This window comes from Symphalangus syndactylus, chromosome 21 (genome assembly GCF_028878055.3).
Source record: "Symphalangus syndactylus isolate Jambi chromosome 21, NHGRI_mSymSyn1-v2.1_pri, whole genome shotgun sequence".
NCBI lineage: Eukaryota > Metazoa > Chordata > Mammalia > Primates > Hylobatidae > Symphalangus > Symphalangus syndactylus.
In genome coordinates this window covers 47,635,017-47,658,179 of record NC_072443.2, presented here as the reverse complement: position 1 = coordinate 47,658,179, position 23,163 = coordinate 47,635,017, and the positions used below count along the sequence as shown (strand labels likewise).

At 45.7% G+C, this 23,163-nt stretch overlaps 1 protein-coding gene across 1 annotated transcript in view; it reads left to right on the top strand.

Moving 5' to 3' along the window:
* MYLK (myosin light chain kinase) overlaps positions 1–23,163 on the top strand; it is a 279,682-nt gene that overhangs the window by 71,635 nt on the left and 184,884 nt on the right. The window contains exon 3 of the mRNA XM_055258971.2: positions 18,625–18,792. Within this exon, the coding sequence (XP_055114946.2) occupies positions 18,628–18,792 (165 nt within the window). The 5' untranslated portion in view covers positions 18,625–18,627. The remainder of the gene's footprint in view (positions 1–18,624; positions 18,793–23,163) is intronic.

Sequence of the window (23,163 nt, the reverse complement as noted above, 5' to 3'; positions counted from 1 at the left end):
TTCTATAACTGTTAGAAATGGGGGTTAGTAATTAGAAGTGAATTGTTAATTTAATAGACATGTTTTTATAGAAAAATGATATAAATAAGTATGTGAAGTACTGCTTTCTGGCCTAATCAATCACACCTGGAGGGGCCTACCTGGCTGGCTGCTGTGTCCACCAGGTAGAAGCTTACCTAAATTGCTTGAAAGAAAATGTTCTGGCACTAGAATTGCCATTTCAAAGCTTTACAGGGATGGTAAACAACATACTGCTCTTCAGAGCACTATACCAATCTTGTTATTGTTGGCGAGAGAGAGCATCTAACACTCAATAAGTGCTAGGCACTCCAGGCTGCATGCTAAAAAAAAATGAACTGCTGCCTTTGTTTAGCACAGTGTCCCCAGTAGGGTGTGGAATTTCAAGTTCAGGAGTAGACAAGCATGAAGGGTTTTAGGGCCTTTGAACAGGCCAATGCCACATTAGCTTTTTAATTTTCCATCCCACTTTCCTGGCTCCTGGGGCTCTATTTTCTCTTTGATAATCTGTTTTCTCCAATAGGATTCCAAATTCCCTATTGGAAGTTGAGCCTCATATCCGTAAGGCCCGTGCTCCCTGAGCCAGGTATGAGTGCAGCTAATAGCTGATGGTGGTCCATTGATCTCCCTGTTGGCCCTGCATCTGCCTGTACTTCCCCCTTGCAGCTGATGGAGGATCCTGTGTGGAAGGGCTCCCTCTCCCCAAGTGCAAATGGCTCCCTGTTTCAGAGAGGGTTGAGAGGGGACACGCACTTTCTCCTCTCCACTGGGAACCAGCTGAGCTGACACCTCCGAGAAGAAGTTCCTCTTTGTGTTCCTGCTGATGGGCTGTGCTCTCAGTTGGTCATTGGTTTTCTCCATGCCTTCTCCAGGTTCCCAGAGGTCACCATTTTCATTCTAGTTAGCCCCACTCTAGAAGAGATTTAGGGCTGGGAGAAGAGGAGAAATATGTGTTAGCCTCATTAGTATCTTTGGTGAAGTGTGAGGAGAAAAAGGTAGCCATGATTGCTAGAAAAATGAGACTGTTAAGGGAGAAAAGTATGTTGATCTCTGTTATCACCCATCATTGCAGATGGCAAAAGTCAGTTGTTCTCAGCAACATCACTGAGTGCCGTGCAAAGACCCTGGAACTGGAGGGTGTCCTTTGGGAGACAGGTAGGGCATGGTGTGGAAGGGCCTGTATGAGTCACATGAGGACAGCCAAGGGTCTGACTGGACTCCCAGCCAGTCCTGCCACAGGTATTGCACGCAGCTGGTGCTTGAGTGGGCTCACCTGCCTATCTGAGGAGCACGACAGGGAAGGTGAGAACTGTCCTGAGCCTGTTGGGGGGATTGTTCATCTAGAAGAGGCACAACTGGCATCCCCATTGGCAGAGCCAGGGCCAGGCTTAGAGCATCAGGTCAAGGCTGCTTGGACTTTGGTCAGCTCAGCTTTAAAGAGCTGTGGCTAGAGGAGAGACTCCAGCAACCTGCAGACCAGCTCAGGGGAATGTCAGGGGAGTGAGGGGCTGGGTGGCTAGGAAACGGGCAGGTGACCACGAGCTCCTTGCTCTCTTCTTGTCTGCCTCTTCTCCAATAGGCTGAGGGTTCCTGAGGTCCAGGGGCCTCCTCAGAGCCATAATGAGGAATGTGCCCCTTCCAAGGCTGTCCCCTGAGTCTCAGTCTTCCCTAACTTCTCTAACTCCTTTGCTCTTACCCCTATATTGCTGTAATTCCTGCCTCCCAGCTGGCTGGGATGGAGCTGGACTTGGTCCCTGCTGAATCTCAGAATCTAGATTGGAGCAGCAGTTGCTCGAATATTCAATGAATACTTGAAGGCAATGACAGAGAAGGTGAGAAGTGTCCTGAGCCTGTTTGGGGGGACTGTTCATCTAGAAGAGACACAACTGGCATCCGCATTGGCAGAGCCAGGGCCAGGCTTAGAGCTGGCTTACATTTCCTCATTTTGTATTCCACTGAGCACCAGAAATGAAGCAGAGAGGGCTGAACCCTGACACAGTGGGCCAGCTCAAGCCTGAGATTGAGGCCCAGAAAGGCCCAGGCTCAACAGACGCCAGCTCCGGACCCAGGGCCACCCTGCTCACCCATGGCCCACAGAGGGATGCAGATTGAACTCTTCGTTCCGGAGAGTGGCCACCTTGATTGGGAAGGGAAGCAGGGGCAGGGGAGGAGACGGAAGTCACAGGGAGACTATGGGAACCACGGAAAACACGGCCATTCTCTCCTGAGGTCTGGGGTTGGGGCCTATGTCTGTTTCACCTACAGTGCTTATGTCATTGTATTGGGAGGAGGTAGTTGAACCTCTCACCTTATTTATAGTCCTAGCGGGCATTGTGGGCACTCAGTAAATACACAGTGATGGGTGTGTGGACAGGTTATGAGTTCTGAGCCTTAGGCCCTAGTTCTTCCTGCTCTGCTGAGGGCACAAACCTGATAAAGCTTGAGAACCATGATCAGGTAAACTGTTCGAAATAGTCAGGAGAGTCCCATCTTCTCAATCCTTTTGTCCAGCTGTGGAATAGGCCTTTTAGACAAACAACAGTGGCCTAAGAAGTTGGAATATGGAAGAGGATTCCTATGTATAAGAACCGCAGGAAATAATGACCTTCTGGAATTTCCTTGCTGAGAGGGCTGTGTGTTGTGGCTGTGGCATTTGGCTACTGCGTGTATGTCCTATTTCCTGTAATACAAGGCTTAGCTCATCACTAGCAGACTGACAAGCTAGTCTCAGAAGCAGAGCAACTGGGATTGTCAAATGGGTTTCCTTAGTATGCTCCATCCTGCTTACTGGTGAGAGGTTTAGGATAGTGTGTCTGAGCTGCTGTCTGCAGAGCAGAGTGTGCGAGTGGCTCTGCAGGTGCTGGGGTTCACAGAGAGACTGCCAGGATGTGCACCTAAGATTATATGTTTAGAGGTCTTCTTTTTGTTTGTTTGTTTTTTGAGATGAAGTTTCACTCTTGTTGCCCAGGCTGGAGTGCAATGGCACAATCTTGGCTCACCACAACCTCCGCCTCCTGGGTTCAAGTGATTCTCCTGCCTCAGTCTCCCAAGTAGCTAGGATTACAGGCACCTTCCACCACTCCTGGCTACCTTTTTGTATTTTTAGTAGAGATGGAGTTTCACCATGTTGGCCAGGCTGGTCTCGAACTCCTGACCACAAGTGATCCACCCACCTTGGCCTCCCAAAGTGCTGGGATTACAGGTGTGAGCCACCACGCCTGGCCTCTTTAGAGGTCTTCTAACCCCAGAGAGGTTAGGACACTCCCTCAGGGCCTCACTGTTAGCAGACCCTGTCCCTGAAATTTTGTGGCCTTAAGTCAGTTTCTTCTCTGTAGGCCTTGGTTTTCTCATCTATAGACTGAGAAGGTGAGCCAGGGGCTCTCTGAGTTCTGTGATTGTATGCAATCTAGCGGCAGAGCCAGAACAGGACACCAGGACCTTTGAACTCCAATCCACTCCCAGCTCTTCCCTGTGGCATCTCTAACAATGTGACCTTGTCACCGAGGGTCTGAAGCCTGGAATCAGAGACCTCAGTTCAAATCTAGTTGATAATAAGTAGCCGTTACTTATTAGCTTTGAGAACTTTGGCTACTATTACTCAACTTCTGAGTCCTTCCTTTATCTTTAAGATGAAAATAATACAGTATGTATCTTATAGGATTACTTTGAAAATTACAGTAAACTTAGATAAAGCCCTCAGTACAGTACCTAGTCCTCAATAAGCGTTCAATAAATGGGTTATTTGTATTAGTGACAATTGGTGTGTGGTTCAGTCACTGCACTTGTCTGGACCTTAGGTTTCGTTTCTGTAATTGGACCAGTGCTTCTCTGACTTGGCCATCCCTGAGGACAGTCAAGAAAGAGCATGTATTCTAGGGTTAGGGGCTTGGGGTGTAGCCTGTAGCAGCTTGCAGAAAGCCTGTCATTTCTTTGAATTCCTATTTATTTGTAAAATCTACTTACAGTTGGTATCCTATACAATGATCTGAATTTTTTGGCTGTAATATAAAAATGCTTCACCCAAATCTTTGAGTAAAGTTGATGTTCTAGGGTGAGGTAGCCTCAAATATCCCAAAGGGCATACAGCCACACCCCTCTGGGCTGGAGGTGGGATTGAAAGTAGTTTCAAAGGTCCCTTCCAGCTCTGAAATTCCAGGCACCTAGAGTAAGTGAGTCTCATCCTCAAAGGACCTAAGGTTGGTACCAAAGAATTATAAAGGAACCTGAGAAGTGGAATCCCTGTGCCCTGCCCCTGGTGAGAATGGACAGGGCTGGGTGGAAGTGGAACTAGCAGAAACAGGGAGAGAGACAGCCCTCTGCAGTGAAGGGTGAAGGAGGCTGGAGGAAGAGCTGGGCTGTGTCTGGGCCTGACTGTCGGCCCTTGGGCTGATGACCCTGGCAGGGTTGACTTGGCAGCTCTCCACCTCCCCAGGTAATTTCCAGGAAACACTAAGCCATTGTTTCTCATCCACAGCTGGAGGCTGTCTGGGGAGGAGCCCTCGTATCTCAGGAGGGCAGTGAGGGCAGGGGGTGAACTGCATGTGGAAACATAGAGCTTGTCACACTGCCAAGGCCTCCTGGCCATTCTGATGCAGCACCTAAGGCTGGGGTCTGGGCTTGTGCCCAGCCAGTGGGAGGAGAGTTGAGGGAGTCTGGAGAAGGGCAGCGAGTTTTTGGAAAGAACACAGAAATTTCTGGCTTGTGAATGGGAACAATCTCTAACTACACTCTGGGAACCTCTCTGTGCATGGGGAGAGACTATCTGCTGATGGTGGTGTCAGCCTTGCACAAATTTGCCAGTATGCATGGTCTCTTCTTCAGGCATGAGGGATTCAAATGAAGTCACCCCGTTTGTTTAGGGCAAATGTAAGGGTTTTCCCTGGGCAAGGGATTGATGACTTAGTCAAATTCATACTCAGCAGATGTCATGACTAAAAATCTAAGGGGATATCAATACATTTGTTACACTGGAAATTTCCTGTTGTGTAAGGTATTTGTTATAATAAGATTTAACATAGCTTTTTTTTTGGTGGGGGGGATGGAGTTTCGCTCCATTGCCCAGGCTGGAGTGCAGTGGCACTGTCTCAGCCCACTGCAACCTCTGGGTTCAAGAGATTCTCCTGCCTCAGCCTCCAGAGTAGCTGGGATTACAGGCGCCTGCCACCACACCCAGCTGACTTTTGTATTTTTGATAGAGAGGAGGTTTCACCATGTTAGCCAGGGTGGTCTTGAACTCCTGACCTCAGGTCATGCCCCCACCTTGGCCTCCCAAAGTTCTGGGATTGCAGGTGTGAGCCACCACACCCGGCCATAAGATTTAACATATCTTGATAAACCCTTTCTAAGCATGTTACCAAGTTGGATTTGAAGTTCAGAAGGACTGGATTCCAGTACTGCTTTATGAACTGTATGACCTTAGGCAAGACTCACCTGGTCTTCGAGCTTCAGGTGTTCCATCCATAAAGTGGTGCTATAAAATATCTCAGTATGTTGGCCAGGCACGGTGGTTCACGCCTGTAATCCCAGCACTTTGGGAGGCCGAGGTGGGTGGATCACCTGAGGTCAGGAGTTCGAGACCAGCCTGGCCAACATGCTCAAACCCCGTCTCTACTAAAAATACAAAAAAATTAGCCAGGCATAATGGTGCACACCTGTAATCCCAGCTACTCAGGAGGCTAAAGCAGGAGAATCACTTGAACCCAGGATGCGGAGGTTGCATTGAGCTGAGATCACGCCATTGTACTTCAGCCTGGGTGACAAGAGCAAGACTCCATCTCAAAAAATAAATAAATAAATAATATCTTAGTATGTTGTGAAGTTGAAATGGGATATTGATTAGGAAAGTATTTCATAAGGTGTTAAATAAGTAGCTAAATGTTCATTTTAAGTAAAAACCCTTTTGGTAACATTAGCTAAGCATCACCATCCTCTAGGCCCTCCACAAGCTAGTCTCAATCAATGTAATGACTGTATTTCTCAACATTTCTCTTGACCCATCCGTTTACCAGACGAGTTTCCTTGCTCTTATATACAAGCACCACCATCTGCCCAGATCAACTCTATACTGGAGGGCTCACCTGCTTAGATTACCATGGCCTGTTCTCTGTGCCTTACCAGCTTCAGAGATCTCAACTCAGTCTTTGAAGATACATTGGTCCACTCTGGACCCTAGTTTCCTCATCCATAAAATAAGGGAGCGGACTACATGATTTAGGTTCCCTTTCATCCCTGACATTCTGCAATCCAGCCATATTTCAGTGTGCAAACAGTAACCTAGAATCTGAGAAGATGAGAGCAATGCATGTTGTCCAACCAATTATAAGTAATTGATTTAAAAAAGCAATTTAAAAGCATGAATTTAAAAATAAAATAATAAAAATAAAAGCATGAATTAATAATCTATTCCTTGTGATATATAGGGCAATGTTTGTAGCAATATTTAAATGAACTAAAACATTTAAGTGAAATGTGATACCTGAGTCTTCATCATAACTTACTATTATCAAATTGTTACCATTTGTTGAGTGCTTGCTACATGCCAGACATGGTTAGAAATTACCTATTACAGTTACAATGAATTGAGTATTTTGAGTATCTACTTTCTGATAGATGCTTAAAGCTGCTGCTAATCATACTACCCTGCAGATGTACAGATGGGGAAATTGAGGTTTAGAGAAGTTAAGTAACTCACCCACTGTCATCCGGCCACTGTGTGGCAGTAGCATGGTTCAAGTCTAGGTGTGTGTAACAACAAAGCCTGTGACATGATGGCTTCACCCAAGTCCTCTGTCTTGCAGTCACCACTGTGCTTCCTCTTAGGTTGTAAATCTGTTGTTACTACTCTCCTAGGACTGGTGGTTACCCCAGCTGTGTTTATGATACAGCTCTGGACTTGACCCTGAATTAGGGATTGGCCCTCTCTCTCTCTAGTTGAGGCAGCCAGCCTGAGAATTGTATGGGAAAAAACCCTAGATTTTTATGGGAAAAATCTCCACCTAGATTTAGCACCTTCCCTCCTCTGGCATGTTGGAGAAACCCAGTCTCAGCTCCCTCCTTACTTCCCTCCCTGTGCACCTGCCCTCTCCTGTCGGTGCTAACCGAGGATGGAAGTAAAACTAGAAATCCTTAACACTGCTTGCCAGGCTTTGGGCTTCAGCCACAGGAGGCAGATTGTGTTGATGGATGTAATTAGAAAACTGCAAACCTGCTTCTCAAATCCCAGGTCCCAAAGGAGTTGATAAACCAGGTTGGCTCATCTCTCATTTTCCTTTGCTGTGTCACATGGGGAAGGATTTGGAATAGGAGTATTCCCAGGCCTTTCAGTAATGGAAGCTCGAGTCAACCATGGATGCACCAGAGCCAGACGAGTGATGGCAACTGCCTTTGGCCCCAGGGGGTCCAGCAGGAGCTGTGGATGGCTGGGGCTGGTGACAGTCTTCACTTGATAAGATTCTGGGATCCTACTGGCAACCATGTCACCGCAGCCCCTCCTGTCAGCAGTGCTTCCTGCTCCCTCTCCCCTTGGAAGACCTGTTCCAGCTGAATGGCTTAGGCTCTCACATGGAAAGGAGGACACACACAGAAGCGCCTTCCTTCTTCCCTCTCTTCCAATCAGTCAGGTGTTAGTTGAGTCACAGAGCTAATGTTTTCCCAGGGGAAACAGGCCATGGGACCTGATGCCTCCCCTAAACTGCATAGAGAGGAGCAGGGGCCACATTTAGAAGCCAGGCCTGGGCAGCTTCTCTCACAGTTCACTTGTGCCCATGCCCTCAGAATCTAAGGGTCTTCCTAGCAAAGTATCCTCTGGGCTTGTCCCTTAAGATCATCCCCACAGAACCAGCTCCATGCAGAAAGCAGAGAGGCAGTGTGTATTTCAGGCCATTTTAGACAGAAGGAATGGGATCTACAGTCTGCAGGTAGAGAACCTGCTCACAGCCTGCTCCAGGGAAGCGTGTGATCTGCAGAATTGTGAGGTGCATTTCCTTCCTGCACCTTTTCCCAAGTGGGCTTTCCTAGGCTTCTCACAGACCACTGTTGGAGAGGAGGGGAGGGCAGGGCAGACTCCTGCCACAGAGAGGCCACCCTTTTTACTCCCTCTCCTTTCTGGGTCTCCTCTCAGTCCTGTGACCCTACAGCACCAACAGCACACCCTACTTTCATGGGCTGCCCAAACCCACTTGCTAGTCCTCTCCCCGCCTTCCCTCCCTGCCCCCTGCAAGATTTCTGTTTCAAAATAACTCAAATTACCAAATGCTGGCAGAATTGAGGGAGTGGGAGGGAGAGGAAGAATGAAATCATTGAAGGACAGGGAATATATTCCATTTACCTTATGAGCAAATGATACTCCCCAACATCCTGCCCCATTAATTTTGCTGTTAATATTTGCCATTCTGCTAAGGGATTAAATGAGTTCTAAGTCACCTTAAGTACTTAGTCTAATGCCTGACAGTAAGTGCTAAGTACATGGCAACTATTATTGGTTCTCTCTTTTTCTCCTTTTTCCCCTGGGATTTTCCCTTAGCTCTTCCAGCCCCAGCTCTTCTCTGGACAGATGTCATCCAATCAGAAGGCTCCAACTGGGAGCTGGCCAGAAGCAGAGGAGCTAGAATCATGCACAGGTGTGGGTCGGGACTAACCCAGCCCTCAGAGTCATCCTAGCCTGTGCCCTGTCTCACAGGTGTGCCTCGAGGACCAGGTGTGCCTGCCTGATTTGCCTGCCTGGCGGGCAGCCCTGCGCAGGGAGCCCCAACAGAAGTCTTTTCGGTTGGATAAGCTTTGCCTCCTCTCCTGGGGTCCTGCAGCAGTTTGTCCCTGCCTGGGCTTGGCTCCCCCTGCTGGAACCTTTCCTACCTGCCCACATGTCTTGTGGAAAGCTGGTGGCAGTCTTAGAGAAAGGTGCACTAGGACAGGAAATGCCCAGAGAGACCCTTCAGGCCGTGTAGAGAGGACCAGAGAAGGAAGGTGGTTTTCCTGAGATCACACAGCTGGTTTGGGTGACAGCACCATAATAAGCATGAGAGTCACTGACTCTTCTGTGCTATCTCACCCTCCAGTGCCACCCGGATTTCTCCTGTGCCCCCTACTTTGAGCAAGGTTGTCTTTATTCTCTGAGCCTCTGACAGAAACTTTAAAATCATAAAAGCAATAACACCATTAACGATAGCATCCATCATAGATTCAGCTCCTATTCTGTGTGAGAGACTAGGCTGAGGCCGCTTTTTATGCACGTTGCTGACCCTCGTAACAATCTTGCAGGTAGGAGGGCATTAGCAGTAGCCCCATTTTACAGATGAATCAACTAAGATTTTGAAAGATTGTCAATTGCCTCAAGTCACCCTCCTAGGGATTGGAAGCCATGAGCTCGATTCTTGTTCCCTGAGTCGATTTCCTGGGCTTCGGTGGGCTAATGGTTGTGAGGCTGCCCCTACCTGAGTACTCACACCTCATCTCATAGGGTTTAAAACACAAGGCACAGTTCTGCTTGGCAGAATGGAGTAGGGGGCATGGTATTTGAGAAGGAGACAGTGGTGGTAGGAGTTCAATAAGTATACTTGATACCCCAAACTTAATCCTGAGGGGGTGAAACCTAAGAATGAAGTGAGTGAACTTTAGAATTATAGCTGCAGTGTGCGTTTTGCTAATTTAGTTATAAGCAGGGCTCTGGTTCTGGCTTTAATTTCTTTTGCATATGACTTGTATCGCAGAAAACTTCTCTCAGCCTGTTCCCATCAAATCCCAAATAAAGCAAGAATTCCAGCAGGAAGAGAACAACTCCAGGAGACCAGACCTTGCTCCTTCACACTGTGTGTGAGGTTAGGTGTGTGGATTTGATTAGATCTGTGTGCATGTGTCTGTGCGTTGTTGTTGTTGTTGTTGTCCCCTTTTAAGAAAATTTAAAAATAACTTTCTGCCAAAGATGTGGGCACCAGGGTTGTGTTGCTGAGCAGACATGCTCCTCCCACCCGTGGTCTGCTGCTCTGCTGATGTGGCCCAGCTGATGTGGGCAGCTTGTCTGCCTGCAGAAGCCCAGCCACTCCTTTAATGTGTCTTCCAAGAGGAAAGGCCCAGGAAGCCATGGGGAGGGAGAGGCTGCCTAGTGGCTCAGGGAAGAACTCAACTGTTGGGACAAGAGTGGGCTGGCTTTGCATGCTTTCATGTGGGAACCCAGGGACCTGGATCCAAGTCACTCAAGGATGCCAGCAGGAAACCCTGAGATTGTACCCAAGGCAGACTGTGATTGTGCCCATTTCACAGCTGGGAAGACTGAGAAACAAAGAGTAGAAAGGATACAAATCAAACCCATTATGAGGTACCATCTCACATCAGTCAGAATGGCTTTTGTTTAAAAGTCCAAAATAACAGATGTTGGCAAAGCTGTGGAGAAAAAAAAAAGACACTTATACACTGTTGGTGAGAATGTAAATTAGTCCAGCCACTGGGGCAGTTTGGAGATTCCTCAAAGAACTAGGAGTTGAGCTACCATTCGACCCAGCAATCTCATTACTGGGTATATATTCAAAGAAAAATAAATCATTCTATCATAAGGACACATGCATCTGTATGTTCTCCACAGTGCTATTCCCAATAGCAAAGACATGGAATCAAACTAAGTGCCTATCAATGGTGGAGTAGATAAAGAAGATGTGGCACATATACGCCATAGAATATAATGCAGCCATAAAAAAGAATGAAATCATGTCCTCTGCAGCAACATGGGCATAGCTGGAGGCCATTATCCTAAGCAAACTAACACAGAAACAGAAAAACAAATACCACATGTTCTCACTTGTAAGTGGAAGCTAAACATGAGGTATACATGAACATAAAAACAGAACAATAGACACTCTAGGGATTGCTAGCAGAGGGAAAAGGGAGGAGAGCAAGGGCTGAAAAACTATCTATTGGGTACTATGCTCCCTACCTGGGTGATGGGTTTAATCATACCCCAAGCCTCAGTATCATGTAAGTTGCCTTTGTAATAAACCTGCACATGTATTCCCTTACTCTAGAATAAAAGTTTTTTTTAAAAGGGAAAATAAAGTAAAAGTTAAAAAATAAAGAAGACCACTTTTCCCTTTCTCCTGGTGTATTTTAAGAAGGACAGAAATGAGAGTAGATGGTAACAGAGAGAGTAGGGAGATAGGCTAATGTGGTGGTTCTGAAAATGTGCCCTGGGGGTCCCTGAGACTCTTCCAGGGGCCCTTGAGGTCCAAGTTATTTTTCTAAGAAAACAACATTTGCTTTATTTCACTCTCATTCTCTTTCAAGCATACAGTGGAGTTTTCTAGTAGCTGTGATGTCACAATAGATTGGATGCAAAAGCAGATATGAAAATCTAGCTGTTTACTACTAGCCAGACATTACAGAAATTTGCAAAAAGGAGCAACTCTTCTCATTAAATTCTTTTTTGTCTTAGAAAATATATTTTTCTCCTAAAATGTTATTTATGTTAGCCTATAATGGGCTTATTGATGTTTTAAAATGAATTAATATTTCCCAGTTTTAATTTCCAACACTGTAAATATTGACAGCAATAACTCACAAACAAAAGCTCTCTGGGGGTCCTCAATAATTTTTAGAAGCATAAAGGGGCCCACCCTGAGACAAAAATGTTTGAGAACTACTGGGAAAGCAAGTAGGGGGTCTCCTAGGTGTTAAAAGAATACCAACTCTTCAAGAATCAGATATGATTCAAGGGAAAAACTTAAATTCATGTCATTGCCGATTCGGATGTCCACAGTCTGCCCCAAGGTGTGAGTTGCATAGGATGTTCCTTTGGAACTATGAAAATACCTTCTCTCGTTGGAGGAAAAGGTCTGGACAGGGCATCACCTTGCTGCCTCATTTTAGAGGAGTGCTCCAAGGATCATTCCTGAAGCTCTCCAGGGCTCTGGACCAGCGAGGCAAAGTCGTGCTCAACATGAACACAGTCTGTGGAGTCTGGCCCTCATCAGTGCAATTCCTTATGAGAAACACAGCACAGGAGTTCTCCATCCATCTGCTTGCTGGGCTTGCATCCTGCTCTAGGGATCATAAACAGGGCTTCTTCAGCTTAGGGAAGAAAGAGCTGGGTCTCAGGAGGAAATATCTTATGAGCTCTGGGTGGTAATCCCAGGCCAGATGTGCCAAGGGGTTGGAGTGGCGTTCCAGGCCAGATGTGGAATTGGGAGAGTGCCCAGCCCCTCCGAGGGCTCAGCTCTCTGCTTGACAGGGTCCTCCCTTTGTTCCACACTCAGATTAGAATCTGCAGCTCTGAACAAGTAAAAATAAAAACCTGTGAGCTTCCACCCCTGGCTCCCCCAGGACTCCATTGAGAGCCTCTGCAGTGGCAGCCAGAGGTTTCAAAGGTCACCCCAGCTGGGCGGATTAGAACAACAGATCTCCCGGACCGGGTGAAGTTGGCTGCTCAGCGGAAGGCAAGTTGCAACATCTGCGAGCAGAGTCAGAACAAAAGCCCCTTAACTTTTTCGGTCTGGCCGTGGGCTCTTTGGCGCCCGGCACTCCTTCGCTCTCCATTCTTGGCTGGACCTTGGACAGGAACCTCTGCAGTACGGTGGTGGTGAAGTGTGGCTGCCTTGCATCCTGACTCATGTGAAAGCTGCTGGGGAAGAAGCCGTGGTAAGGTGTGTCCCGTTCACTGGTGTGTGGCCCTGCCCAGCTTTGCTCCGGTAGGTCACAGCAAGTCAGCCTGGCACAGCCGAGGAGCAGCGCACTCTGGAATTAGGAGTGATTAGAGAACTTGTCAGGATTTGAGTGCATTGCAGAGAGGATTAAGGTGGGAGAGCGGAGCTGTCAGTGCCTGGGGCACTTGCACGTGGGTGGTTTTGCTGCCTCTGATGTGTGCTGTTGTTGGAGGTAGGGTTCACGGTAGACTGCGGAGCCTGCTTGGGAGCCCCTCCCTCTAGGGAAGGTATAGTATTTCCAAGATGCCCGGCAAACTGACCAGGTGCTTCAAGACAATGATCATTTAAAATGTGTACACTTTGGGTAGGGAAGGGGACAACTGGTTTCTCTAAACTTGTTCTGTGGTATTACTTGAGCCCTGATTTTTTAAACTTTTTTTCTGAGTCATTTGCCTTATAGTTGCAATCTCTTTTCGCTGTAGTTGAAAGTGTTCCTTTCTGGGTTCAAGAGACAATTTAAAGTGCTTTTGATCAAATTAAAGTCCAATTAACTCAATGCTGCTTCAAATATTTAATAAATTATGTTGCTTGTGAAAGCCTCATTTAGAGGTGGGCGTTGGCCCAAGCATCATGGGGTGAGAGGTAAGGGGGGTAAGGGGGAGTTTCCAGCTCTTGAAGAACTGCTCTTTTTGACCCTCTCCCCTGTTTTTTCTTCTTACTTCTCTGTGTTTCCCCTTTGATTTGTGTTTAGCTTGTATTGAATAAGACCCCCTAGCTGGGTGTGTTTGATTTTAGCCACTGAGCATTGCTCTGCATTAGAGAAATTATTGCAGAAATCACCCAACCTCTCTGGTTTTCTTGATTGGAATATAGTCAACAGGCTTGACAAGGGATTATAGAGGAACAAGGTTGGTCTAATTTACTTTGTTATTAATTTTTTTTCTGATAGAGCATTCCACATATGTCAGTAACCATTAATTGTGTGGCAGGGATCTGTTTATGCTGATGATGGCAGTGGGTGGGGCGATGGGCTGAGGGTGAGCAGAGCTGTTTGCTGTGGCTGGGCTCTGGTCCTGCCCGCATGATAGTTGAGTAACTCTCTCCCACAAAACCGCCTCGCAAGGGACTAGATGTTCCCTTGCTGTATTGATTTGCCTGTTCCTTTTCTAACCTGAAGCCAGACCTCTCCTAGGGATGGATGACTCCTGTCTAATGTGCTACTGAGATCAAGCAGGTACCTTTTGATGAGAACATCTGGGGCCTTCAGGAGATTTCCATGGGCCTCTGATTTGGGATCAAGAGGACTTGCACAGAGGGTCTTGAGCCACTCCTACCTTCCAGGAGGATCTCACCACTCCTAGCTTCCAGCTCCCCTGAAAGCAAAGGTAGAGAAGAGTCTTGTGTCTTCAAAGCCAGGTCTGACAGCAGAAAGGGGAGGCACATGCTCTGCCTCTCTTCCTCTGTACAACTCCCAACCCTCTGCCTATTGCATCTCTCATTACTGGGGATGGCAAGAAATACCTCATTTGAGATGTGGGGGCCTCCCAGAAGCCAGCAGACTTTGACTTTGTAATCAGACCTTGGTTTGGTTTTCACTTTTTAGCTGTGTGACCTTAGACAAGAGTAGTTGGCTTTCTGAGCCTCCATGTCTTCATTTGTGAAGGGGTGATCACTAGAACTGCTCTTTCTGATTGAGATGGGTGCCCAGCATGATGTCAGCACGTACACCTTGCTCATTAAATGGTGCTGCTAGTACAGACACAAAGGTGCTCCAGGAAGCTGCCCATGGGCCTCAGGCCCTCCTCCTCACCTTCCCAGGGAATTCTGCCATCTGCTTCCTGCTCTGTTTTCCAGTCATCTCACTCAGAGACCCTTGCCTGAAGATAACTGGGGCTTCTTGCTGTCCTTGGTGAAAGGATCGATATCTGTATTCAGGGTGGAGAGACGGGCATCCGTTTGGGAACTGGATGATAATGATGTTGACAGCCACTGCTATTGAATGGCTTTTGTGCTATATTATGGGTGTTACATACACTCTCATTCAAACCTTCTCTTCAACTTTATGAGATTGATATGATCATTGCATTTGACAGAGAAAGAGACTGAAGCCAAGACAGTTGGAGCACCTTGCCCAGCCCACAGCTGGAAAGTGGCCGTGTCCCCGGGTTTGTGGCAGGGTCACAAAAGTCTGATCCTCATGATACCTGTCCCCATCTCCACCCCAAGTCTCCACCCAGTCCTGGCTGCACAGTGTATCTGTCACTTCACCTCTGTGGCAGAGGAGGAGGGCACAGGGAGCAGTGTTCCTACTGGGGTGTGGTCCTGGGTAGCTATGTGGGATATCAGATGCCCATTCCTTCCCCAGCCCCGTGTTTCTATGGTCGCCACACAAACACACAACACACATGCCCCACTCATGTAATTGTTTGCTGCTGTATACCAAGTCTGTAGCTTGGCCCATGGTATATATTTAGTAAATATATTTTAATTGAGTGAATGAATATATCTTGATGCTTGCCATTAAAATTGTAGTATGACTGCTTTTAAATGGTTCTACAAACATACACTATATGCTGTAAATGCTATAGATGCTATAAATATGGCAAAATGTTAATTGTTAAACCTAGGTGATAGGTATTTGGGGTGCTCATTTTATCATGCAATTCTACTGTTCTGTATGTTTGAAATTTTCCATAATAATTTTTTAAATTTAAAATTTCTATATCATCAAATTCATACCATTATTTTCCCTGTAAATATGTACCCATAAAACCACCTGGTATTCCACTGTATTTGACCAGTTCTCACTGTTGGATTTTTAAAAATATGGTCTAGCTTCTGTCATAAATAATGCAAATAGTGTTCTTATAAATAAATTTTGGGCTGTATCTCTGATTCTTTCACAATAATATATTTCTAAATGTAGGATTATTGAGAAAAGACATGGACGTATTTTTTAGAATCTTTTTACCAAATTGCTTTCCAGAAAGACTACACCAGTTTTTATTCCCCATAGAGGGTATGAGCATGCCCATCTCATCATGGTCTCACCAGCAGTATATGTTATGTTTCTTTTTAAATGTCATTTAAATGAAATGTTTTGGTTCATTTTTAAAAAGTAACAGCTTATTCTTAATTTGCACTCTTAGATTATTGTTGGAGCCAAGCAGTGTTCAGTGGTACATCTTCTGTGCACTGTTCCGGTCATATCATCCGCCCATTGATCTGTTGGGCTGCTTTCTTCTGATATGTAAAGACCTTTGTTTGGTGCAAACATTTTATTCCAGGTTATCACCCATCCTTTAATGTTGTTGATAGTAGTACAGAATATTTTAATTTTATACATTTGTGGTAGCGGCTCTCAACTTTTCCCCTTGTTATCCCAACTTTTACTTTTCCTTTCCCATCAGCCAATTTGACTGCTTACAGGAGGCAAGAGGGCCTAGTGTTTAAGAATAGCAGCTCTGGTGCCAGGTGCTTGGATTCCAATGCCTGTTCTGCCCCCTACTAAATGCATGAACTTGGACAAATTTCTCAATCTCACTGTGCCTCAGGTGTCTAATCCCTCAAATGGGGGTACCAAGATTATCTGTCTTATAGTGTTGTTGTAAGGAGCAAATGAGCTGTTTATTATTTATAAAGGGCTTGGAAGAGTTCCCCATGTCTAGTAAGTGCTACACAAGTGTTTGCTTTTATTGTTACCTACTGCAGGGAACCTGTGAGTCTTACCATTTGGAAAGGAATTTTGTTTGCAAAGCTAGTATCTTATCAGTGAAAAAGAAAGCTGGGTTTATCAAGCAGGGGATGTGCCCTGTTACAAACGAGCCTAGTCCCTTTGCTGCTTTCACTTGAACTTCACAAGAGATATCCCCATTTTATTTTTGTTAGACATTATTCAATTTAAACAAACTAATTACATGCCCCAGAGAGCATTGTTCATTTGTGGCAGCTTACCTGACTCACAGCATAGGACTTCAGTGTGTGACCAGACAGCCAAGACAATGAACAGAAAAGCAAATCTAGGAATATGGCTTCTCTTCAGTTCAGCAGATGTGTGTCCATGTCTGGGCCAGTCACCAGGGATTTTGTGGTAGGAAATGATCGTCAGCCTGGAGCTGTCCCCACCTGCACTTGGAACCTGGGACAGGGACACTTAGGATGTATTCCAGGTGGTGGCAGTGATTGTCCAATGGCCTTGACTGGAGTCCAACCACCTAGCTCTTCTCAACTGCAACATTTTCCCAGCCTGTTTCTTCAGATTTTTCTATGGATTTTGGAAACTCCCCCTGAAACTCCACCATCTTTCCAACAAATCGTTCCTCTGTTTACAAGAGCCAGAGTTAGCTTCTGTTGCTTGCAATCAAGAACTCAGATATGTACTTATAATAATTCCACTTTTGGAATCATTCGTAAGGAAATCTTTAGGAATTCAGGCATAGATTTCAGCACACATAGGCTCATCACTGGGCATCATAAAAGATTTAGAAACTATCCAAATGGCCAGCAGTAGGGAGATAGTTATGTAAGTCATACGTCAATATGATGGATATTTGAAAATCAAATTTCTTAAAAGCAACTTTTCCCCCTTATTTTAAGAAAAGTTGTAGGGAAAAAATAGAAAACATTATGTACATAGTATGCTTTCAACCATGTAAGATATGTGTTTTTCTATATTGATAAAAGCAAAATTGGAGGGAAATGTACCACCATTCTGTATAATAGAATTATGGATATTTTCACTTAAAAAACTTTTATTTCAGGTTCACATTTTCACATTTTAAAAGAACCCTGGAGCCTGATAAACCTGGGTTTAACTTCCACTTCTGCTACTCAATAGCTGTGTAATGGGCAAGTTATTCCACCTGTCTGACCTCAGCTTCTTTATTTGCAAAATGATGACTATATGTACTTCATGGGGTTGTTCTGAGGATTAAAACAAATGAAATAATGTATAAAGTGCTTGATACAGTGCCTGGAACAGAATATATTCTCAATAAATGATAACTATTTTTACAAATGGGTAATTTTCAAGTTTTATGATGAAATGTATTTAAAATTAAGAATAATAAAATATCACAAAAGAGTTGACGATCACTCTAATGGATAGTCATCTGTTACTTCTCACATCAGCTGCTTGTTCTGCTACCCTTGCCAGCCCCAGTCACATCTTATCTAGTCCCCAGTAGGCCCTGGACCAGGAGTCAGGGCTTCAGGTGTTCTTGCCAGTGATGCTATCATTTTGCTCTGTCTCGTGGGGCAAGTGACTTACCCTCTCTGGGCTTCAGTTATAAATAGAGTCATTAGCCTGGATAATCTGAAAACACCCCCCTTCTCTGATGATCTGTGATCTTGGAGCCTTGTTCACAATCTGCTCCTCAGAGGTGGGATGTCCCCCCTTACCTGCCTCCTTCCCTTCATTCAGCCAAGACTCTCCCCTTACCTCACCCAGGGTCCTTGCCATATTAACCCCAAACTACCTTCCTCTCTTGGAGTATGGATCCCATCTTTCTATAGCCTGCGAGCTCTTGCAGTTCAGGCTAAAGCAGTTTCTACTTTCTACAAGAAGTGCTTAATATAGATGTTGGTCCTGAAGAGTTAGTGACTATTAAATACAGATTATAGACACCTATTATAAGATAGACACCTAAGAACTATTTCTCCATTCTTGTCCCCAGCTTCCCCTTTCCTAGAAGAAGGGGTCAGTGGAAAGATGGGAAATTCCCCACAGGGTTTTGAGGAGGCAGGGCATTGCCCTGGGAACTGGAGCCTTTGTCTGGGATGGGCTCTGCCTTGTCCTGGCACTTTGTGTATAAAAGACAGAGCCTCTCATCTTCAGAGAGGAGCTGTGGGTGGACACTGACCTAACTGGGGATCTGCTCCATGTAAAAGCCACACCTCCAAGCTGGACACACCTGATGCCTGAAGGGAAGACAGGGCTGTGCTTTGTCTGATCTGACCTGGTCCTCTTCCTTCCTTTTTGCAGACCATGGGGGATGTGAAGCTGGTTGCCTCGTCACACATTTCCAAAACCTCCCTCAGTGTGGATCCCTCAAGAGTTAACTCCATGCCCCTGACAGAGGCCCCTGCTTTCATTTTGCCCCCTCGGAACCTCTGCATCAAAGAAGGAGCCACCGCCAAGTTCGAAGGGCGGGTAAGAAGTGTGGCTGGATGGGGAGGCTGTGGGGAAGGATGGGCAGGGGCCACTGCTCCTTGTCAAGGCTTTTCCTGGGCCAGCTGGATCTAATAGAAGGCTCAATTTTCTTTTGGACCTTCATGTAAAATGAACCTGTGCCACTTTTCTCTTTCTTTTGTTTGTGATGGGCTTTGGTCTGTGCTGGAGAACTTGGGAGTGGGGAGGATGCTGCAAGTTGACCATCCTGTGATGTTTTGCTGTTAACATAAGTTGTGTTCTGGGTACATGCTACGTAATTACAGAAAAAGAAGACACGGTCCAGTGGCAGGAATAATATAGCTTGGGTTTATATATGTCCTCAAATCTGGACAATTGAGAATTGACTGTAATTTTTCTCTTGCTTTTTCCCTGGAAGGAGTGTTTAGTTAGCCAACCTTCTTGTACATCCGCTTGGTATACCTGGAGCAGTGATAGGACCTCTCATTTCACTTCTGTCATCTGTTGTAAATGAATACTGGTCACTTGCCATTACTGGGACTCCACTTCTTCTTCTACAAATAGGCATGATCATTCCTTGTCTACCTTGTACTCAAAGGAGAAGAGAACACTGAAGAATAGTTGCACTATGACTCAGCAGTCTAAGAGGGAGCTCCTGAAAGCTTGTAGGAGGGGATCAGGCAGATGATTCTTTTTGTATGATGCCAGACCTTACCTTTGTGTAAGTGGCGGGTCTGGCTACGTGGTTGTCTGGAGAGTTTGCAGGGGTTGCTGCCTTGAAAATGGCCTGGGGCTGTACTGAATTGCATGCTGTGCATGGACCTGTGTGGTCAAGACTGTTTACTAATGATTCTGACCTACTAGTCCTTTCATATGTTTTACCAGAAGATTGCTGGGGATGTTAGTGATGTTCCTGAGGAGTCTGTTTCTCTCTGGGCACTACCAGGATGAGGGCTGTCTTCTGTTGCTCTGACTCTGGTTCCCTCTGTCCTCTTATCCTCATAGCTAACAGGAAAGAAGCAACAGGAAGAATCGCTGGGGGCTCATAAATGACTTAGATGACTATAAAAAGGAATGAAGTACTGACTCATGCTATAACATGGATGAACCTTGACACATTATGCTAAGTGAAAGAAGCCAGACACAAAAAGCCACTGATTATAGGATTCCATTTATATGAAATGTCCAGAATAGGAATATCTATAGAGACAGAAAGTAGAAAGGTGGTCACCAGGGGCTGGGGGGAAGAGAGATAGGGAGTGACTGCTGATAGGTACAGGATTTATTTGGGGCCGATGAAAATGTTCTGAAATTAGTAGTGGTGGTTGTACAACTTTTTAGTGTACAGTACTTACAAAATACTGAATTATATGCTTAGAAAATTAAAAAGTAAAAACATTTGAGAAATGGCTGGGACAGCAAAATGGATCTTAACTGCACACCCACTCTCCTGCCATACTGCTTCTGAGATATAAACTCCTTCCTCAATTCAAACAAACGTGGAGAGGAAGAGACGGCAGCCTCCATGTCATGTGATGATGCCTTTGCTTCCTTTACTGACCTTGATGTCATGAAAGAACCATGCCTTGAGTGACTTGATTTGGAACTTCCATCTCCTGAGCACTGGCCAGGAGCCAACACACTGGAGTTCTTTGTTGCTCAGTGTCCTCTGGTTGGCAAGTCATACCTTCTATGTGGCTAAGGTTTCCTTCTCTGAGAAAAGACAATTGGCTGTTTCTGTATTTCTGGCCCACAGGGGTAGAAGAAGAAAAGTTGATAGATAGTAAAAGTACTTCATAAAGTTAGAAAGTATACTTTGGTAAGACAGTATTTTTCTTAAGGAGTTGAAATTTACATAACATAAATTTAACCATTTTAACATGAACAATTTAGAGTCATTTAATTCAGTGTTGACTGCAGTATTCTTAAAATGTAGCTTTCTCTATGTGAAAATTTTATTTTTCTTATATGGATGTAATCATTGACCTTGTATATTACATGTGGACTATATGTCAAAATGCATGTGTTCCTTATGAGTCAGACTGCAGTGCTACTTGACCACTTACCACCTGACTTGAATTAACCCAGAACAATGCCTTGGCAGCACACTGGTGTATACAGAAGAAAGACTATTCCAGAGAGACGTCAAAAGCATCCAGCTGTCTTGCAGAGACAAATGCAGAGGGAGAGACTGTAGAAGAAAATGCCCTGGAAGCTAGCATGCTGCAAGTGTGTATTGTTAGTGCAGGAAACAACACAAAGAGACTTTTGCATCAGGGAAGGGCCACATCACATGATCCCAGAAGAAGAGAGCTGGTTGTTTTGATACCAAGGACGAAATTAAACAGGGGGTGTTTCTGACCTGGTGACCTCAAAGAAGTGAAAAGTTAGGTGGTGTTAGCCTGAGGTGGCATGGGTTTTGAGCAGGAGTTGCTGGTTATAATAAGCTCCAAACACTCAAAATTTGCAGTTCCCTATTGGGCATAGTCAATGGTGATCTGCCTTCAATGCATGTCAGCCTTCGCTGTTGGGGCCACTTGACCTTGTCTGCAGCCGACCCCTCCCTCCAGGTCCTGGGACACACCCCTCCCTCCAGGTCCTGTTCTAGGTGCTCAGTCGTCACAGAACCAGTCCTGGTATCACTCTCAGGATGGCCTCAGGAGCACATTTCTCTGGTAACTGAGCTCTTGCAGAACCTCTTATGAGTGACTAACTTAAAAAGTATGCCTTCAAGCAACTTCTTGGGCCCAGGCTGGTCCCTGTCACAGCTGACAGGAATCTTCTTCCTGGCCTCTATCCACAGCACCTCTGCCTGCTTTCCTCCCTGAAGTTGCCCACACAGTGGAGACAGTGGAGGGTCCTAGGACTTCCCAGGTTCTTCTGAAAGAGGTTCAGGGGACCCTCCCATCACTGAGAAACACAGTAGACACCATAGATGTGACAAAGTTCTAAAGATTTGTTTCCTACTGCCTTTGGAGCTGCCAATCAGAAGTTCTTCACATGTGTGCTTTTGGTTTTTATTCTAATAAGACATTAAGAACTATTGTCCACTCTGCCTCATTTCCTTTTTATGCCTATTTTTAGACAAAGGACTTAATGAACCACTTCCTTCAATAAAGCTCCTCTTTCTATCTAGAGACTTGGGTGACATTAAGACGGGATAATAGGCACCCCCTGGTGGTTCAAGCCTCTTTCCGAGGAGCTCCAAACTATGAGATGCTCATCTCTGTGGGCTCAGTCCCTCACAGCCTTTAGGGCCTTTCCTCCTTGTGGGAGACACATGGGGTAGCCAACACGTAACCCATGACCAGGCCCCTTTGCCTTTGCCCTGTTCCATGATGGGGTCCACTGTAGAGGCTTCCTTTGCAGCTAAGGGTAGCCCAGTGACACATTTGGGCTGAAGTCAGATAGGGAGCTTCTGGAAAAGCCCTTGCTTTTCTGATTAAAGGAAGATAAAAAGACATCACTGGTGCTCTCATATTCCACCCTTCCCTTGCTTCCTGCCTTGAATACAGGTGTAATGCCTGGTGCTTGGGCAGCCAGATTAAAACCATGAGGCAACAAGCCTGTACATTAAGGATTGGTTGGGGGCAGGGGGACAGCAGTGGAGGGAGTGAAAAGAACCAGCAGCTAAGAGACACAAATCCTAAAGTTCAAAGGCTTTCCCAGATACGATCTTTGCAGTGATTCACACAGGAAATGTTACAGAAAGTATTCCTAACTGATAAATAGCTCACGAGATGCATGTGGAGATAGTGTCTCCTTAAATGAAGGGAATGAATAGGAGAGAAGACATTGCACAGGGATAGGGGTTCCTTATTCTGAGTTGATCGTGATCTTGCAGTGAAATCATTCTCGAAGAATTCATTCACTCCCTGGCTGTGGCCATTAGGCTTGAACCAGCAGGGTCTAGGGTTTATGAGAGGAAGTCAACAACTACTATTTGATTAGTGTCTACTGATTTGACCTAAGCCGCTTCTGTCTGTCCTCTCCCCTCTCCTTCCCATCCCTTCCCTTCCGTTCCTTCTTTTTTTTTTTTTTTTTTTTTTTTTTTCCAGCTTTGCCAGCCCAAAGCTTGAGGAGACTTTGGGCTGGCAGGAATTAATACAACTTTATCTAATTTCCACCTTTAGACCCAGACAACCAGATCCCTCTTCCCGTGCCCACAACCTAGAAGCCCCTGTTCCTTTATCCAGCAGTTCTTGCTCCACAGAGCAGCAGAGCAGGAGACCTGTCTGCCCAAGGGATACGCCCACTGTAGCCAAACCGCTGCCATGTGCTGGGCACCGAGGACCCAGGAATTTTTTACCAACTGGCCCTGAGCACACTTCTAACACCTGTGTAGGCCTCCTCCCATGAGAAGATGTTGCTAGGCCTGGGGGGTGGGGTCAA